A 19965-nucleotide genomic window follows, 5' to 3' on the forward strand; every position below is an offset into this window, starting at 1 on the left:
ACTTTTACCTATGAACTCCACAAATGTTTGTAATCAATAATTTACCCAAAATATCTACCTGTATTTACTTACTGATTGATCAGTTTTTGCCAAGTTAACAAAATACGATTAGTCAAAATTGAATGTCAATAACGTTTGATAATGATTTATTTTGTAAGTATCGTTAAACTATTACCTTAACAACTCTTTTATTTAGGTTGATAAAAAAATCCGCCTGCCAGTTCTATATTAAAAATGTGTTATTAAAAATTCGATAGATCCGAATCTTTTACATATTTTATGTGGAATCTAAATTACTCAATATTGTATATTTATTAATTTTCTTTAAGTTATGATCTGAACAAAAATATGTTTGTATTTATTATAGTATTTTAAAAATACAGATTACAATGTAACTTGAGTTGTGCGAAGGATATTTTGAATAGCATTATTATGTAATTCCATATGTTTGTATGTAAGAAGCGTTACTATTAGCCTTCTAAGTTAATACTCTTAGCCCTAAGGACCTGTATATCAGTGGCGGGGCGTGAACATTTTCGTTGGTAAAACCGGAGGGGTTTTTGGCATCTGTTTTGTATGGACTTCTAACAGATACTAGATAATTTTAGGGAACCCGTTGGGAATCGATTTGTATCGACGCTCCGCCACTGCTGTATATGTATAACAGCTAGTACGGTTTATAAATATACGTACTAAAGTTTTACTTGTTTGTTTTATTGACAGGCCACCTCTCTAATAGAATTTATTTCTTTAAACTTTATTGCACAAAAGAACAACTTAATGTACAAAAGGCGAATTTAAAGCCACTAGGCATTCTCTACCAGTCATCCTTTGGGCAAAGCAGAAGATTGTAGGCGGTGCATTAAGAGACCAATTTTGAAATATCAATCAAAACCTTAGACATATAATATATTATCGTACATGCAATTACATACTATTTTTACATAAATAACGATAGGTTATATTAGTTATACTCATATATATATAAATATAATAGAGATATATTAGAAAAAACACAAGAACGGTTAAATAAACTTAAGTCTACGGTATTCAAGGAAATACCTAGTTAGATTTATTTTAAGTAAAATCAAACAGCAAAAGAAAAACAAAGAGAGTCAATTTCCGCATACATGATGTTTAACCCTATGGTTATAAACTATGTTTAAAAACAGCCAGAATTCCTGACCGATTTTTTAGCTTATTGTGCTTTTCTTCGAGTCTGAGATATGTCATTTCTGCTGTAATATGCAATATACAGCACATTACACGATTTTTAAATACCATGAACTCAAGGTTTTATTCACCTCTTGAAGAAAATATTGATAAATTAATTTGTTAGGTTTATACAAATTAATTTATCAATATTTTCTTCCACGAACGCTAGTTACAGTGTTTAATGAACAGAAAGAGGTGAATAAAACCTTGAGTTCATGGTATTTACAAAAAGTGTAATGTGCTTTATATTGCATATTACAGCAGAAATTAAGTTACAGCTACAACTAAAGGTTTCCCCAAATCTATCGACGAGGAATCTGCTCTAGCCGACCACTAATCGCTCGTCATTATGAAAACATTTACGCGTCGGAGAGCCAAACCGCATGCGTGCGCATGTCCATACTAACGAACTATTTTTGGTCGGCGAAAGCGATGGATTTGGGGAGACCCTAGGAGTCCTGTCAATATCGTTAGGCTACTGTGAAGTGAAAGTGATTAAATGTAGTTATCTTTACTTTGCTCTTTGATGTGTGATTAACCGCACGACCCATAGATATTGAAGCTTAGATAACGCTCCTTCGTCATTGATTTTATATTGGAAGCAAGATGTCTTACTTGACTCAGTGTTCTGTGGCCTCTAGATGGGACTGAGATTGTCCACAGCGCGCCGTCATCTGGATCCGTCTTGAGCTTTGTTTCCCAACAATAACCTTCGCCTCCATTGTAATCCGTCACCATCCTACTGTGGACGAGACCGTTTCAATATCCAAAATGGAGAATACTAAGCAAAGCTCTCGTTTGGTTGCAGGTTCGAAATACCTGTCGCGACTCAACGATACCAAACCAGAAGCTCGATGGACGGTCGACACCAAACGGAGAAATATCGAGACCGTCCTCTTGTACAGCAACGTCATACCCTTTATCTGGCACCGCGGCAAATACAAATGCTTCATCTGCATGGACACGCAGCGAAACCCCAACGAAATACTCTGCCACTACGAAACTCACGACTGCGTCAACTTGCCCGTAGCCGTCAAGAAGTACACTCAGCGACGCGGCAACGGCGAGGCGGCCATCAAAGTTGAAATCACTGATCTACACTGCAAGCTATGCTCGGCCAATTTGCAGGACCTCGACGAACTCATACATCATCTGGTAGACAGTCATGACGTCGAATACGATCTCGCCATACCCAACTGTTTCCTCCCCTTCCGACTCACCTCAATGCCCACCTGCGGCACTTGCGACCAACGATTCGATCTCTTCGAATACCTCTTGCGACACGCAAACAGAGAACATCTAAAACACAGCTTCATCTGCGAATTGTGCGGGAAAAGCTTCTTCTCCGAACGCTATTACTCTGTACACTTAAAATATTTCCACAAGGAAGGAGGATACGAGTGTGAATACTGTGACATAACCTTCACCTCTAACCCGAAGAAGATTCTCCACGAGCAAACCGTCCATCAAGCCAAACTGTACAAGTGCTCGTTGTGTAACGAGACTTTGAGGAGTTTTTACTTAAGGAACGTGCATTTATCTGAAGTGCACGGGGTGGAGGACAAGAGGATCAAATGCCCGCAATGTCCGAAAGTGTTTCCTCAGGATAACATAATGGTGCGGCACCTGAAGCGTGTGCACCAAAAGGTCAAGGAAAACATATGCCCGGTGTGTGGGGACCAGTTCTTCGAGAGCTACCAGATGAAGATCCACCTGAAGGCGCACACAGGACGAAAGGAGTTCAGCTGTGATACTTGCGGAAAAACTTTTATGCGGAACTCGTACCTCACGAAGCATATTAAACTGTATCATTCCAAGTCAGATGTGCAAGATGAGGATAAACTTGAGTCAACGTGAACGTCATACACACGCACAGAAGCAGAATAGATGCGTTTGTAAAATCTTATACTTCTTACAATTAAAAAGTTATAACGTTTTTACCTATATCGTTTCATTTCTACTGTTAGAACTAGTATTATTTTAGATAGAATTACTTCCATTTTTGCATAGATAGGTACAATACACGACGATAGATAGGTATATACACGAGCCACCGAGTAACTTTAATGCATATTGGTCTTCAATTTTGATTCATAACGGCATACCTATGATGTGTGCTGATATCGCTTACAAACGTTTATTCACGTAGATTTAATAAAGCTAGGACCAAAGGTAATTTTATTGCTTTAGTGACACGTACAATTTTAAACTACTGCCAGTTAGTCGAAAATAGCAACCATAAATGCGCCTGGCGACTCTATTCTTCTCGTTATCGAACAAAAGAAAGACCTTCTCGTAAACTATTCAATAGCATTGAGCTACCTAAAACTAAAAACGACTGTGACCCTTTTTTTTGACGGAGTGGGAATGCAGTTACGCACGATGTGTGGGACTCGCCGTTTCTTTCCCCTCCCCTAGCGAGAGGGGGGAAACTTGGCCCTACACACCAGCAGCGGCTGCTCCATACAAGTCGATTCCCACCGGCTTGCCTAAAATTGATTACAAGTAAACGCTACTGCTACACACTAAACCCATTCCGGCGTGTCATCCTTTCTGTCGTTCGTGAGGGCGCGCTGGGATCGATGTATGTTCATCATGTCATTCACCACTGCGCCCTCCGGCAAACTGTGAAGTTCCCCTAACCCGGACTAAGAAGAAGAAGGCGACAATAAACGCTGCGCTTTCTTTACAGATGTCCAACCAAAGGAAAACAAGCAGCAGAAAACCGCGCTCCGGCGCTACAAACTCTCTCTTATTCGGCGGAACGTGCATATCGTGCTAGAGTACGGCAACGTCACGCCCTTCATGTGGGCGCGCTCCACCTACCTCTGCTTTTATTGCAAGCAGCCCGCCACCAACCCCGATGAACTCAAACACCACATAGAGGCCATGCACCAGTTCCTCGACCTCGACCAAATACTCAACATGAGGATATCAACCACGTGGGACAGCGAGTTGCCCGTCAAGCTCGACGTCACAGACATCTCCTGCAAGCTCTGCATACAACCCATCTCCGACTTACAAGGACTCATCGACCATCTCATCCAAGTTCACGACGCAGATTATAACACTTCCATAAAAGACTGTCTTTTCTCCTTCGAGCTCGGCAACGAAAAAGTCACCTGCCCGATCTGTAACATCCAATTCAACTACTTCGAATACCTCCTCAGACACGCGAATAAAAATCACCTCAACCACGACTTCATGTGCTCGGTTTGTGGAAAATCTTTCCATCGCAAAAACGCTCTTTTGACCCATTTCAACGACTACCACAAAGAAGGCGGCTACCCTTGCGATATATGTGGCCTTATATGCACTACAGCCGCGAGACGGTACAATCATAAGAAAAACTACCATCTAATCGACCATTTGAAGTGTCCTTACTGTCCTGAGATATCTAAAAGTAAATATTACAAGAATCTTCACTTGGCGACTGTTCACGGCGAAGAGAAATGTCGCAGCGAATGCCCTCACTGCCAAAAGTTGTTTCCGCAGAAAGGGATAATGCTGGCTCATGTCCGTAGAGTACATTACAAGGAGAGGAACGTAGAATGCGAAGTCTGTAGGTACAAGTTCTTCAACAAGGCGCACTTGGACGCGCATATGGTGAAACACACGGGCGGTCAGATGTACACGTGTGATGTCTGTGGCAAGGCTTATTTGAGGAAGAGTACCCTGAAAGCTCATTTGAAGAGGCACGTTGGGGGACGCATAAAAGTTTAATTGTTTTTACAGTTCGAAAATTATGAAAATCATTCCTTTAGGTCGGAAATTATGTACAGTGGCTTACTAAAATATTAATGTTTCTAAACGCACTTACTATACGTAAGTAGTAATGTAACAAGTCAATTCACGAAATTAAAACTAGCCTTAATATTTACATAGACAATCTGTATCTATCTTTTTCGACTTTCAGTCGGTCGGCACTATTAATCAGTATTTTCATCTTTGAGTGTTAAGTCTTAGGGACTTTTTTATTATTTAATGAAGCGAAATATATTTCGATTTTACGAGAAAAGTTTCTCCTGTTAGTATGCATTTTTAATTGAGTTAAAACAAGTCAATAAATTTCGCTTTAGGGCGGTTTTCTATAGATAATGAGTTGACTATAGAGTATCGTTTAAAATTTTAAATCATTTTGCATATTACGTGATTGTAGCTTTTAATAATCCACCTACTTTAAGAATTTTGTTGCCAAATAAATATAAAAATAATAAAAATGTTTTTTTATTCTTTAGCACATAAACTGTTTACAGTAGCAGGGTAGATGTCTCTTTTTAAGTATCTGAAGATACTTGTGATAAGAGAAATATATTCATATCATTTACTTTTTTCACTACTTCATCCCCGCTATGCGCAGCCAAACCTACTACAGTAAGCATACACGATTTTTTTTAAAAGACAAAACAAATGACGAGCGAAGGGCAGTGGGACAAAATGATGAAACGCTAAATACGACCCGTTTCTTTGCAGGTGCAAAAATCAGTTCAGTGGAGGATAAACATAAGAAAATGGAAATCAAACGTAAACAGTTGATCAAACGGCGGAACGTAGAGTACGTCCTCCAGTACGGGAACGTGACGCCCTTCTTATGGTATAAGGGCAAGTACCGATGCTTTTACTGCACCGAGCCTATGAAAAACCCGGAAATATTGCGAGAACACACCGCTAAAGTTCACCAGTTCGCCAACTTAGAACTCGCCGTGTTCGATCGGACAAAAGACAATCGAAACAAAGACGCGGCCATCAAGATAGATGTCACCGGTATCTCGTGCAAGCTCTGCCCCCAGCCGGTACCCAACCTCGAGCAACTCATCTCCCATCTCATCATCGGCCACGACGCAGAGTATGACGTCAGCGTCCCCAACTGCCTCCTGCCCTTCCAACTCGACAAGGACAACCCCTCCTGTCCCACATGCAACATGAAGTTCGTCTTCTTCGAGTACTTACTCCGACACGCTAACAAATACCACTTGTCACATGAGTACATCTGTGACGTATGCGGCACAAGCTTCCAAGGAGAAAACCATCTAAAAATGCACCACAGATACTACCATAGGGAAGGCGGATACACATGCGACTATTGCGACGTCAGCTTAACAACTCTCTCCAAAAAGATTATCCATGAAAAAAATGTCCATATGGTCAATCTACTCAAATGCCCCCACTGCCCTGAAACTTTCAAAAGTCCTTATTTCAAAAAGCTGCATTTAGCCAACGTTCACGGAGTCGAAGAGTTAAAGATTAAATGTCAGTACTGTCCTAAAGTATTCCCACAGGAAAGCATCATGTCTCGACATATGAGGCGAGTTCATTTAAGAGAACGAAATGTGGAATGTGAGGTGTGCGGTGAAAAGTTCTTCGGTCCTTACGACGTGAAGCTTCATATGCTGAAACACAGCGGGGAGAAAGCGTTCATCTGCTCCGTTTGCGGAAAGAAGTTCTCTAAAAAGAGCAATTTAAATTCCCACTCCGCTATGCATACTGGCAAGAAAGCATATACCTGCAATATATGTAATAAAGCTTTCGCGTATCATACTAACCTTTCCATGCATATGAAGAGCATGCATCAGAGCACAGAGTCGAACGAACACATGAAAGAAGAGATGGTGACAGAAGTTCCGGTATCTGAGGTCGTGGAGGTGGTGTACGCGCAGCACGAGTTTATTCCTGAGGGCTTAGAGGGCGCTGAAGTGGTCGGGACGTATGTTGTCCAATAAGGGAATCGTGGTTTCGGATGTATATTTGTGTTGCTGTACTATATTTAATTATGGTTTAATAAATATCGCTTTTAATAATGTTTTATTTTAGAGACGGTCGAAAATTCTGCCAGGATAATTTAGTAGTAGTAAAACACTTTATTGCACAAAACAAATAAAGTACAAAGAATATAATAAGAGTGTACAAAGGCGATCTGATCGCTTTAAGGGATCTCTTCCAGCTAAGCTTCGAGCAACTGAGAAATACATATATAATATATTTGGCACTAGTTAATTTACTAAATGGTTACCTATAGGGACATGAGAGAAAGAGAGGAGAATACTAACTAAGCAAGTAAATACAATATCTAGAAAACTTTCTTTGACTCACACAACAATAACACCCACTTGGATAGTTTTTTATTTATTAATTAATATTATGAATGGGCTTACTCTTGGCCACAGATTAGCCAAAGGCTGGCCTCGTATGGTGTGAGTACTCCCAATTGCATTCTCTAAGTACTTCTTAAAATTTTTAATACATACTGAAATTTCTAGTCTAGCGAACGACATAATCGCTTACGCTCTCTTTACCTCGCTTCAGTATTGGCGCGATTTAGATCTATAAACGATATTACCGTAGACGATTGCGACGTTGGGTTGGTATCCAGATGTAGTCGACTTTAGATTTCGCTAACTTCAAACGATTTTTTCATGGCGTCTAATTTTTAACCCCCGACGCAAAAACGAAGGGGTGTTATAAGTTTGACGTGTCTGTCTGTCTGTCTGTCTGTCTGTCTGTCTGTCTGTCTGTCTGTCTGTCTGTCTGTTTGTCTGTCTGTGTGTGTGTCTGTCTGTGGCATCGTAACTCCCGAACGGATGAACCGATTTTGATTTAGTTTTTTTTGTCTGAAAGCTGAGTTAGTCGGGAGTGTTCTTAGCCATGTTTCATGAAAATCGGTCCACTATGTCACGGTCGGGGGTTTTTTCAAAATTTTAATTTTTATTAAAATAAGTTAACGTATTGATACACATCACATCACTCGCGCGACAGATAGCCAGTTGGTCTTAATTTTAAGCACCACCCATACAGGGGCAGCCAGGATAGTCGCTAGTGTTAAGATAAGACACCTAACTACATTCTAAACTCTACATCTAATCTACCAGTTATTCAACTACTAAAGTGACTCAACCTTGTGCATCAACATACGGATGTCTTCCCCACAGCGTTACCAACCCGTAAAATGGACTCCTCTCTTTCCAGGCACCAAGCGAAGGAGGGCATACGACACTTATTTGGAACGGCTCAGTACTGTCCGCCAGAACATTCTCTACCTGCTGCGCTACGGTAACGCACTGCCCTTCCACTGGAACACTAAGGGGTTCAGCTGTTTCTACTGCTCCAAGTCTATGAAAGACTGCGACACTTTAAGGGAACATACGCTGACCAAGCATACAAACGTTGATCTAGAAACTTTTATACCCCAGAGAATATTAACCAAAAATGTACCAGTGAAAATAGATGTAACAGATTTAGCGTGCAAAGAGTGCGTTGAACCTCTTAGCAGCGTAGAAGAGCTGATAGCACACATTATATCCATCCACGGAGAATTATACGACAACTCAGCCGGAGTCTGCGTTTTTCCCTTCATCCTAAACAAGGATATCATGCAGTGCGTCTTATGCGAGAACAGATATGACAACTTCCCGTCTATGGTCACACACATGTATAAGGAACATATAACTCATCATTCCATTTGCCAAGTGTGCGGACTTAGCTTCATAGACAAAGTGCGCCTCTCTAGACACATAAACAACTGCCATCTAGGTCACAAATGCAAGATTTGTGACAAAATTTTCGATGCCTCCCACAAACTAGATAGACACAAGGAAAGGATCCACGGACAAACTAAAACGCATGAATGTAATTTATGTAGCGCGAAGTTCGACAACGATTACCAGGTTAAAGTACATCTAGGAAAAGTGCATAATGTTGAGAAGTATAGAATTAAGTGCGAGCACTGTCCAAAGATTTGTACGACTAAAGGAGCGATGTTGCTCCACGCGCAGTCTATGCACTCCGATGTTAGATATGAATGTGATCTTTGCGAGTACAAGACGGCTATAAAATGGATGATAAAGCTTCACAAACGCAAGCACTTCGGGGAGAGAGAGTACGCGTGTAGCATTTGCGACAGGCTGTTCGGAAGGTCGAGCAATCTGCGCGCTCACATGAAGGTTCATACGGGGCTGTTCGGGCGCGTGTGCCGCTGGTGCAAGAAGGGCTTTACTGACTTGGAGACGTTAGAAAAACATGAGAAGGAGTCTCATTATTATAATAATTACGTATAAATTTCTATATATCCTATAGGTCACGACAAATTTGCGAGTCATCGTGAACGTTCTATATCCTTTAATTTTTAGGGTTCCCCCACATCTAGCGTCTCGCGAGCGTCGCGTCGGGCCAACTGTATGGAAAAAGACGCCGCATCGACGCGACGTCGACGCGGCGTCAGGTTTTGCCCATACAGTTGGCCCGACGCGACGCTCGCGAGACGCTAGATGTGGGGGGACCCTTAGAACACCAAAAATATCTAAGGGACTATCTATACAGAGGCGTCGCACGTCGTAAGACGCGGAACGGACGCAAGCGCCGCGCCGCCCGAGTGTAATTTAAAAAACGTCTCCTTTTGTACTCGTATAGGAAAGACTTAAGACGTGCCCCAAGCGACGCGGCGCCACGCCGCCGCCACCGCGCCTCTAGGCGGCGCGTCTTACGTCTTTCCTATACAAAATGTACTGAATATACGTTTTTTAAATTACACTCAAGCGACGCGGCGCAGGCGTCCGCTCTGCGCCCCACGTCCCTCGCCGCCCGTGTGTATTTTACGCCTAAGGCGTCGTAACATAGTCAATATAGTCATGTCCGTTCGCCATGCGAATGATGTTTTTATTTATTACGTAATGCGTTCAAAAGTTCAGTGAAATTGCGACTTGCGACAGTCGTCGTTCTTTTGAAATATGATACTCTAATCACCAAAACTTATAAAGTAGGTAACTAATAGGCATTTCACGTGTTTTGGCTTGCTGAACATAAATCTACTTAAATATTTATTTTAGGTAAATGTCTAGAGCAGGACATAATATACTCAACACTCATTTGTCTCAATCTCATTCTTTATAAACAAGGTTTAAAAACACTTGCGTCGTGGACACCCCTTCCCTTTTTAGAGTTCCGAACCAAAAAGGTACAAAAGGAACCCTTATGGCGCCGCTCTGTCCGTCCGTCTGTCTGTCTGTCACATTTCTAAATATTCCGAGATCTACTTATGCTATCGATTTGAAATTTGGAATAGTTGTGAACATTGTGAACCCTTAGAAATTGAAAGTAGGTATTATTGAAATTGTATTTGAAGTTTGAGGACTTCTATAATGCTGGTGAGAATATGGCAAATTCCCGAATTCTGAAGTACAAGTATAAGGTGTTTAGCTGTTTTCTCGTGATTTTTTATATCAGTGACCAGATACCAGTGACTTGTGCTCAGCAGTTTTATTAAGACTTGATGAAATGATAAATTGATAATTCATATGTAACTACATATGTGAGATGTCCAAGAGTATTGTATTATTTACAATGGTACATTGCTTTACCTTGCCTTGCCTTGTAGCAATCTCTAGTTTTGATTTCTCCAAATCTTAGTTACTTGTCTCTCGTAGGGTGATTTTTTTATTTATTACTATTAGGTACATAAAGTTTCATTAATTTAGTAACTTATCTTAATTATTTAGTTACGTAAGTTTTGGCATACCTGGGGCCCGTTTCTCGAAAGGTACAAGCCTTGTATTACAAGTGCGCGAACTGTCAAATCGTATGGGTTGCCATGGAAACACACTTGTAATACAAGACTTGTACCTTTCGAGAAACGGGCCCCTGTTATGTTACTTGTGATATTAAATGGTTTTTAAATATGTCAACATTTTATTTCTAATACAACTCTCATTATTCCACTACACATTTTGAATGTCAAATTTCATCATTCATATGTGTCGCGTACCTTCAAACTCTGGTAAATCTATTCTGCTTTAAGATTGATTATGTATAAAAATATATATTCTTTATTCTTTATTCTTTATTTCATTGTAGTCATGTGCATGATACAGTAGGTGTTACAAGTATATATAGGTAGGTACATGACGCCCTGTAAGGACACACAATATTCTTAAAGCTATACTTAACTTATGACTTATACAATATATTATCTAATTAATAGTTCTATTGCAATTTTATTAAATAATTGAAATGAGTAACAGTTAGTTTTATTTATTTCTTATTTAGTTTGAGTCAATAGTTCATAAAAAGAAAAATAATAAGGAGAATTCATAATTAAATTTTGTTACCATTGTGGAATTATAATGGGATTATAGCTTCACATTAAGAATCATTAATTAATTGCGTATATAGAATTATAATAATAAGAAATAAATAAATAATATAAGTTCATTATAAAAATATTAGATGTCAGCGGGTAGTAATTTACATCAATGTTTTGTCTTCTAAGAATTCATTTACGGAGTAATATGCTTTGTCAAGTAATATTTTCTTAATGGCAATTTTAAATTTATTATCATCGGGTTCCTGTATAATATGGTCGGGTTCCTGTATAATATCATCTGGAAAGGAATCAACCTTACAGCAGAATGGGTTTACCCGAGTTTGAAGTTAAGCGACACGTATTCATGATCACGGAAATCATGTTAGATACGTCGAAATATCGAGAGCTCAACAAAAATAAAAAAGGTAATCACGGTCTATATGCCGGTCAATATAAGTTGAATAACAATAACCGTGAATCATTCAAAACTCCTACAATTAAATAATTACACAAATAATAATGTTATAATATATTTACGTATATCTAACTTGACATAATGAGTATATCGGAGTACCTGTTCTTCGGGAAATGTTATATGGAATCATCAAAATTTGATGAATTTAATTATCAATTACCTACATGTGATGTGCAGTGATAATCATAGAACTAAGTTTCCCCCTAATTCTTGAGTCTGATTTGTCTCAATTTCTATTAGATCCGCACCGCAGCTCGAATGCGATCAGACTGCAGAGATGCCGCCAACAAAAGATACTCAAGGACCCAGACTACAAGAGAAGAGAGTGCGAGAGAATCAAGAGGTTTCTCAAGAAGAAGAAAGAGTTGATGACCCCGATAGAGTTAGAAGAACTTAGAGCGAGACAGAGGGAGCAGAAACGATTGCAACGGGAAAGGAAACGGCTGCAGAAACTGGATGAAGCCAGGTCAAATGAATCTCGGACATAGGTTAGTTTTAAGATGCCTTCTGACTTACACCACAGTATAATAAAGAGTACTATCGTAATGTATGGCCACTCCCGCTCCCCGCTGAGTCTCTCGGTTACCTCACAGTTACCGCCTGTCAAAAAGGCGAACAGTCGACCTGTCATATCTCACTCATGGTACGCGTTACTACCTACACGAGCTTAAACTGTGTGCTAGGAACGCGCCTCTTTCATATAGGTCACCAGTAGGTAGTGTAGGATCGCCAGTGTCCGAAATGTGCTTATACCTACAAGAAATATGCCTATGTTTAGTCGGTCTCGCGTCTAACTTTGCTGTGGCTTGAAAAGAATAAAGTGGGGGAGAATCGTGATTATATAAACGGTTACATAGATATGATATTATTGGCATCATTAATCATTTCAAATGCCATGCAGAATGCTGTTAGTTTGGTCGGAATCTGTCGTCGATATCAATATCATTTTACAAATATCATTATTATTTGAATTATTTCATGCCCTTCTTAAAAACCCAAATTCAAATTATCTGCGTTTGCTTACTTAATTACAGTGCTATTCTTCATGTCTGTAATGAGTGTTGCCAAACATGCTAACATATTCTAGTCGTATGGATGTTAGGATGTTAGGTTTATAAGTACATTACATTGGTACATCGTACCAATAATACTTAGTATGCAATTTACCGAATTTACGCCTCTGTCAAAACGCTACAAGAAAAATATGAAACTCTTAGGTTTTTAGGAAAACAAATAATAACCATAATTTTTAATCCAGAACTTCACCTTACCTCAAATACCATAACTAGACGGCAATCTACCAAGATAATCCCAACGACATGCATGACTAGGAAATAAGTATAATACCGCAAAGTAACGAAGCAAGACCAATTTTAATTTCAGGCGACGTAGGACCACACAATCAGTCCAAAGACAAACCGGACTCAGACTCGCAAAGCGACGACGAGCCCCTGACGAGCGCCAACAAAACTCTCTCGCCCAAGGAGAAACGGAAGATCTTCCGAAACAATGTCGTCCAGGTCTTGGTCAAGTCCACCGTCATGCCCTTCCGGTGGCTCAAGAGCTCCTACCGCTGCTTTTACTGCTACGACATCTTCCAAGAAGCCTCAGACTTAAAGAATCACCAGCAAGTCCACTCTGGCGACGAAATCAAGGAACAGGCCATGAGTAACTTCTGGGAACCCGTTGTCTACATCGACATATCCAATCTAAGCTGTAGACTTTGTAGCGATAACATAGTAGACTTGTACGATTTAATAGACCATCTAGTCGCTAAACACGGAGTCGTTTATAACAAAGATGTCGGCACCTGCATGGTGGCATTCAAATTGGATAACTTTTCAGTGAACTGTCTCGCCTGTGGACAAAGCTTCTACACATTTGGACCGTTACTCCACCACACAAACAAAGACCATAAAGGTACCTCCGCTATTCTCTGCGACATATGCGGCCAGCATTTCAAAGACGCCAACTTACTCAGACTACATATAAAAACAGTTCACGAAAACACGGGACTCCTCTGCCCTGAATGTGGCGAAAAATTTGAGACCAGAGCCAAGCTGAAAACGCACCAGAAAAATCACCACGACATGGAAAAGAAATACAAGTGTCTCGTCTGTTCTCTTACATTCCAGAGCCACTATAAAAGGTCCCGGCACATGGCGGCAGAACACAAGAACCGACAGGAAGTCAAGTGTCTCCATTGTCCAAAAACGTTTGTCTTCAGAAGTATGATGATGACGCATTTGAGAGACACTCACTTAAAAGTCCGGAACCATGTTTGTGGCGTGTGCGGGTGGAAGGCCTTTAACAGCAATAGACTGAAGAACCACATGTATAAGCATAGCGGAGAGAAGAATTTCAAATGCACCGCTTGCGACAAGGCTTTTACTACGAAGAAGATTATGAAAGCGCACTGCGCGAGGATGCATAAGAATGCGCCTGTAGTTATGAGTGCTTGTGATGGCTATGTGGGGTATTAACATCTAAAAAAATTCTCGGACTTGTCACCTTTTTCACCGAGTCAATTTGAGTTATACCCTTTTTCACTAGACCCACAGAATTATACAGCGCGGTCTGTTTATGACCGTAGTTACTTAAACATCACCGCTTATTTAGATGTCACTAATCTTTTGAACCACCGTAAACCATTTATGCTGCAGTCTCATGACTTCTAGACAAATTTATGGTTTAACACTAAATAACACGTTTCGAATCGATTAGACTGAAACGAACTGAGCTGATCTTTCGAGCTAAAACGATTTTCAATAATACTCGTAGTTATTAGAAAAAAAAACTACAACTTAGATCAACATCTAGTATGTAATATTTCTGCAATGGAGCGCGAGTTGCGAAAAATCCGTCTATCATTTTATGGTTTCATCATAAATCATCATAATTCTAAGTCTGCTTTCTAAGTTCTAGTTTTTAGTATGCTTCTTATATTTTGGTACTGCTAGAGTAATGACGTCTGTACCTGCGTATATTCTAATTTTATTTCAATAAATTATTTTAAAATGAAATCGTATTATCATTACGTAGGTTATATGACCTAAATTATTGAAGATACTTAAGAGAAAGCGTGAAATATTATATTCGATGCTAGAGATTTACGTTTAGGTTTAAAGATATTTATTCTCATAAAAGACATAAAAGTCACTTAATTTTATTTACAGTAGCAAGTCAAGAGGTACACGCTCACGCATCTTTTTTTTAAGGTGGGTAGAGGTTTCTAATGTTAAAGAAAACATCAACTTATTTAGGTACATCCTAATTCGGTCAGTAAAACTCCACTCACCAATAATGCACACGAACGATAGCAAAATAAGGCAAGAAACCCCGAGAATATTAAACCAACAGCCGTCCAATTTCCCTTTCAGACCCCTCAGTGCAAAGTGACCACCTGGAGCGCGCGCGAAAGAGACAACTCCTACACCAGATCATACACTACTCCACCGCCATGCCCTTCCGCCGCGCCGCCAACATCTACAAGTGTTTCTACTGCTACAAGAACATGAACAAGGCCAGTGACCTTCGCGAACATCATGACTCGCACGACGATGATGGACTCAAGTTCCGCACCGTCAAACGATGCGCCATACAGTTCCCAACCTGCTTAGACATCACTGATTTAAAATGTAAACTCTGCCATATGGACTATGACGATTTGAATTCATTTTTAGTTCATCTGCAGGAGGACCATAAGAAAATATTCACAATGGAAGCGACAAAACATATCGAATGCTATAAAATATCTGACGGGAACATGAAATGTCTCATTTGCGGAGAAATATTTGAGTACTTTTACCCCTTACTCATTCACACCGTAAGATCTCATAGAGAAAGCGCATTAAAATGCGAAGCATGCGGACAGAGCTTTAGCTGCAAATACGGTCTGAAAAAACACCAAACAACTCATGAAAACCCAGAAGTGTTCCCCTGTGGACATTGTGAAAAAACATTCACGTCTGCTCGTAACAGGCGCGAGCATGAAAAGCGAACTCACGATGAAAAAGCTAGAAAATGTCATATCTGCGGGGAAATACTAGGCAGTACATTCAAAAAGGCAATGCATTTAGAGAATGTTCATAATATCATGGGAGAGTTCAAATGCGACACCTGTCCTAAAATATTTCGGCTCCGTAACCATCTAGTCAGCCACGTCCAACGCGTACATCTCAAAGAGAGGAACAAAGTGTGCATGGTGTGCGGAGACAAGTTTTTCAACAATAACCTGTTGAGACTCCACATGGTGCGCCATAGCGATGAAAAACCATTCGAGTGCGAAATATGTAATAAGAAGTTTACTAGAAAAAAGGGGTTGGATATGCATGTGAGAACGCATACGGGGGATAAGAGGTGTGTGTGTCAGATGTGCGGCGCGGCTTTCGTGCAGACGGCGAGCTTGAAGTTGCATCTGAGAGTGCATCACGGGATTGAGAAGAAAGCGGAGCAGAACTAATATTTTGACTGATTTGGACAAGGAAATAAATGTGTGGGTAGACAATGTTTTTGTGGTTAACGAGAACCTGGCCCTGTAGCCCAATGGCATTTCTGCAACGCGAGACGCCACCGAAACGCCGCAGAATTGTAATCTGCCTCTGTCGCGCCAATACGCAAGAGCGATAGAGATAGATAGCTACGAAACAGATATTATCGTGAGCGTTTGTGCATTAGGCTACGCACACTGAATTAGATCTAGACGCAATTTCAAAGTTCAATAGATTATTCTGACATCAAAATTCATAAAAAATCTTTCTTCCTACGGATATATCTGTGGGATATACATATAATCTAGTTAAATCCGCCTAAATTTTAATTAATTAAACTATTACTATAATGTAAGTTAGTAACATAATACGTTATAATACGAATGAGTCGTCTATATTTGTCTGGTTATCTTAGAAAACCATTACCTACTACGGTATAAATTAATACTTGGTAATTTACACACTTGTATTGTTGCTGGTATTATGCATAATTATTATAAATAAATACATGTAAAAATAACTAACTAAAAGCTTGTTTTATATTTGAGACCTTCTGAAAGTCGGATACAGATGTTTTCGTTTCGAAAACAGAACTAAGTATATACCCGATAAAAATTCCTAATCGATTGTGAAATAAGTATCAACACAACCATTTATAGGTATGCGTGAGGATCTCAAGATCAGAATAGCTACAGACCACGGCTACCTTAACCCTTAAATGCGTGATTTTTTCTCTTAACGCGATAGGTATATGAGATAGGCAATGGTTGTCTGACTTTGGGAAAAATAATAAAAAAATATTTAACATCGATTTTAATACTAAATCGGTTAATGGTGGAACTTGAGGAGCTCCTGCGTTGCAGCTTGTCATTCACGCTCTCTTTATACTCTATCAAAATGATTAAAACGTTACAAATCTGAATAAAATTATCCGGTAATCATTTAATCGGTAGCGGAAAAATCCTTGCCATCATACTTAAAACCCATCTCTACAATATGACTTACAGTTCAAAATTAAATAACTAGAAACAAACGTCAAATGGTTGAAGGGTTAAACTACTTATAAGGTACAGCGGGGCAAATCTCGACTGAGGGACAATTGACACTAATCCATTTTTTCCATTATTAACGCTATGATGTGGAGTTCTACATGTATCCGCTGAACACGCCTACCATATACAGGGTGGAAAAATCGAATGCCACATGGATGGCAACTACCTTAAATATTGTAAATAGCACATTGTGTGTAAGGGAGACTTTCCTTTGTTTTTAAAAACAATAAATTCTGCATTTAAGGATTTATGAAAAATGGCTTGCCTCAGTCGGGACTCGAACCGGTCAAATGTGACAAAAAAAAACGTGCCAAATAATGTGCCAAATTTTCATGGCCTTCCGTTATTCTGATTGTATTTGTTATTTAGAGAAAAATGAACCTTATCAGTAACCCTTTCAATCTGCATCATAAAATACGGCACGTTATTTTTTGTCACATTTGACTGGTTCGAGTCCCGACTGAGGCAAGCGATTTTTCATAAATCCTTAAATGCAGAATTTATTGTTTTAAAAAACAAAGGAAAGTCTCCCTTACACAAAATGTCCTATTTACAATATTTAAGGTAGTTGCCATCCATGTGGCATTCGATTTTTCCACCCTGTATAACCGGTGGACACTATTTAATAATGCAAACATTGTAAAACATGGAAAAAATGGACTAGTTAAATTTGCTCCCCAGTCGAGATTTTCCCCGCTGTACCTTAAGTATTGTGTTTTACCGGATAAGAAGATAATTATAGTACTCGTAAGTTTACAAGATTTACTTTTCCCTGGTAGGTAGATTTAGTTTTTAATCTGCATTAATTCTGTGTGTTTGCATAACCGTAAAAAAATCCTGATCAATCACAAAAGAGAGCAGCGCAACTATGGCATGCAGAACCGGAGCGGTTCCAAATATTTCATTTCCCGGTTCTAAGTGGAACTGGAACCGGGAGACCCGGTTCTTTCCCGGTTCTTAGTATTTTTAGAGTTCCATACCAAAAAAATTGAAAAGGAACCCTTATGTCTCTGTCAGTCCGTATGAGTTTTTTGAGAGAATAAGCACATTGGATTGGAAATAATTAACAAATTATTGCCCCAAACAATTCTTTACTGTGGTTTGTTTATGTTACCTCTATATAAGGACCATCATTTCAAGCAATGTTGCAAATGGCGCTATTTGCGATAAATATCATGTTTATCTTGTCAGATTTAACTTTACAAATTATTTACAAATACTAAAAATGCCATCGCACAAATCAAAATGCAGATACAATTTAAAAAATGAATAAATCGGATATTTTGAAAAGAACCGGGAGCACCGGTTCCTAAATTTTTGTTCCGGTTCTTTCGCCACCATAAAATTATCGGGATTTTTCGGGAAATCAAGAACCGGGAAATACCGAGAGCATGCCCTAAGCGCAACCAAGTGACAAGAATCTTATCTAATTTCAGACACAGACCAGGAGGCTCGCAAACGGGAGGAGCTCAACAAACTGCTCACCGTACTCATTCAGAACTCCACCGTTATTCCCTTCAAGTGGCACGCCAACGGGTTCCTTTGCTTCTACTGCGGATGCCCTTTCGCCGACTCTTCAACCCTTAAACACCACACGAATACCGAACACGAGGACGCCAAACTCAAAACTGTCTTGAGCACCACAGTATCCAAAAGCAAGAGCATAAAACTAGACATCTCAGAGCTATCTTGCAAGAAATGCAACGAAGCTATGAGTGACTTACAAGAGTTCTTCACTCATATACAAGAACACGGATTCACGATAAACGAAGAAGCTTCCCAATGCTGCTACCCATTCATTCTCAATGACGACGACATGTCCTGTCTGGCCTGTGGGATGTCGTTCCGATTTTTCGGCCCTCTTTTAATACACACGCATAAATATCACACAAAAACTCAGCCGTTCATTTGTGAAATATGCGGACAAGGATTCATAGCTAAAGCGAACGTCGAAAGCCATCGGAAATCACATTACAAAACTTCAAGTTCCTTTAAGTGCAAGGAGTGTGACGAAACATTCGAAACGCAGCACAAACTTATTTATCACAGTCAAAAAAACCACACTAGTGCCAACAAATTCAAGTGTCCGAAATGTCCAGAAGTTCTAGGCAGTAAATACTTGAAGAAACGTCATTTGGCTTTCGTGCACGATGTGAAAAGCGCGCAATTCCAATGCGACGAGTGTCAGAAGATTTTCTCTTTAAAAAACAAATTGCTACAACATAAGTTGCGCGTGCATTTGAAAGAGAGGAATGTAGCGTGCGAGATTTGTGGACATAAAGTGTTTAGTAAAGACCTTTTGAAGCGGCATATGGTAAAGCATGATGATGCTCGACCGTTTGTGTGTGAGTTCTGTAACAAAACGTTTCAGAGGAAGAAGACTTTGGAGTTCCATAGGAGGATACATACGAATGATAAAAGATACCAGTGTAAGGAGTGCGGGAGGTCGTTCGTGCAGTGGACGAGCCTGAAGCTGCATACGAGAGTGCATCATTCCATTGTTTTATAGTCAAACTTGGATGTATTAGAAAATGTTTTTAATAAACACTTATAGATTTAACTTGGGTGTTTCATTGCATGTATAGGTACCTCTCACTCATATTGCCTGCGCGTCTATAAGAAACGTAACTATCGAACGAGGACTGCTCAGGAGGCTTCAGA

General features: G+C 39.8%; 2 protein-coding genes across 7 annotated transcripts in view; both read left to right on the top strand.

The window, feature by feature from the left end:
• Nucleotides 1-19965, top strand: part of LOC125239775 (zinc finger protein 62 homolog) — a 44413-nt gene that overhangs the window by 18456 nt on the left and 5992 nt on the right. Inside the window, exon 5 of one of the 6 annotated variants that reach the window (XM_048147453.1) lies at nucleotides 18741-19840. The exons of 1 other annotated variant lie outside the window; for it this stretch is intronic. In XM_048147453.1, coding sequence (XP_048003410.1) covers nucleotides 18741-19813 — 1073 coding nt within the window. In that variant the 3' untranslated portion in view covers nucleotides 19814-19840. Of the gene's footprint in view, nucleotides 1-2023; nucleotides 3156-3907; nucleotides 5436-5688; nucleotides 7009-8178; nucleotides 9340-18740; nucleotides 19841-19965 lie in introns of those variants that run through there. 4 more of the 6 variants (XM_048147452.1, XM_048147450.1, XM_048147456.1 and 1 more) reach the window with 4 other exon arrangements.
• On the top strand, nucleotides 12124-16735 carry LOC125239778 (zinc finger protein OZF-like). Its single transcript, XM_048147460.1, has 2 exons — nucleotides 12124-12250; nucleotides 15143-16735. The coding sequence occupies exon 2, from the start codon at nucleotides 15223-15225 to the stop codon at nucleotides 16222-16224; it is 1002 nt and encodes a 333-aa protein (XP_048003417.1). The 5' UTR covers nucleotides 12124-12250; nucleotides 15143-15222; the 3' UTR covers nucleotides 16225-16735.

Source organism: Leguminivora glycinivorella, chromosome 26 (assembly GCF_023078275.1).
Source record: "Leguminivora glycinivorella isolate SPB_JAAS2020 chromosome 26, LegGlyc_1.1, whole genome shotgun sequence".
Taxonomy (NCBI): Eukaryota; Metazoa; Arthropoda; class Insecta; order Lepidoptera; family Tortricidae; genus Leguminivora; species Leguminivora glycinivorella.

What these genes read in the sequence shown, in the direction of transcription:
- LOC125239778 (XM_048147460.1), top strand. Translation starts at nt 15,223, where the DNA reads ATGCCCTTCCGCCGCGCCGCCAACATCTACAAGTGTTTCTACTGCTAC.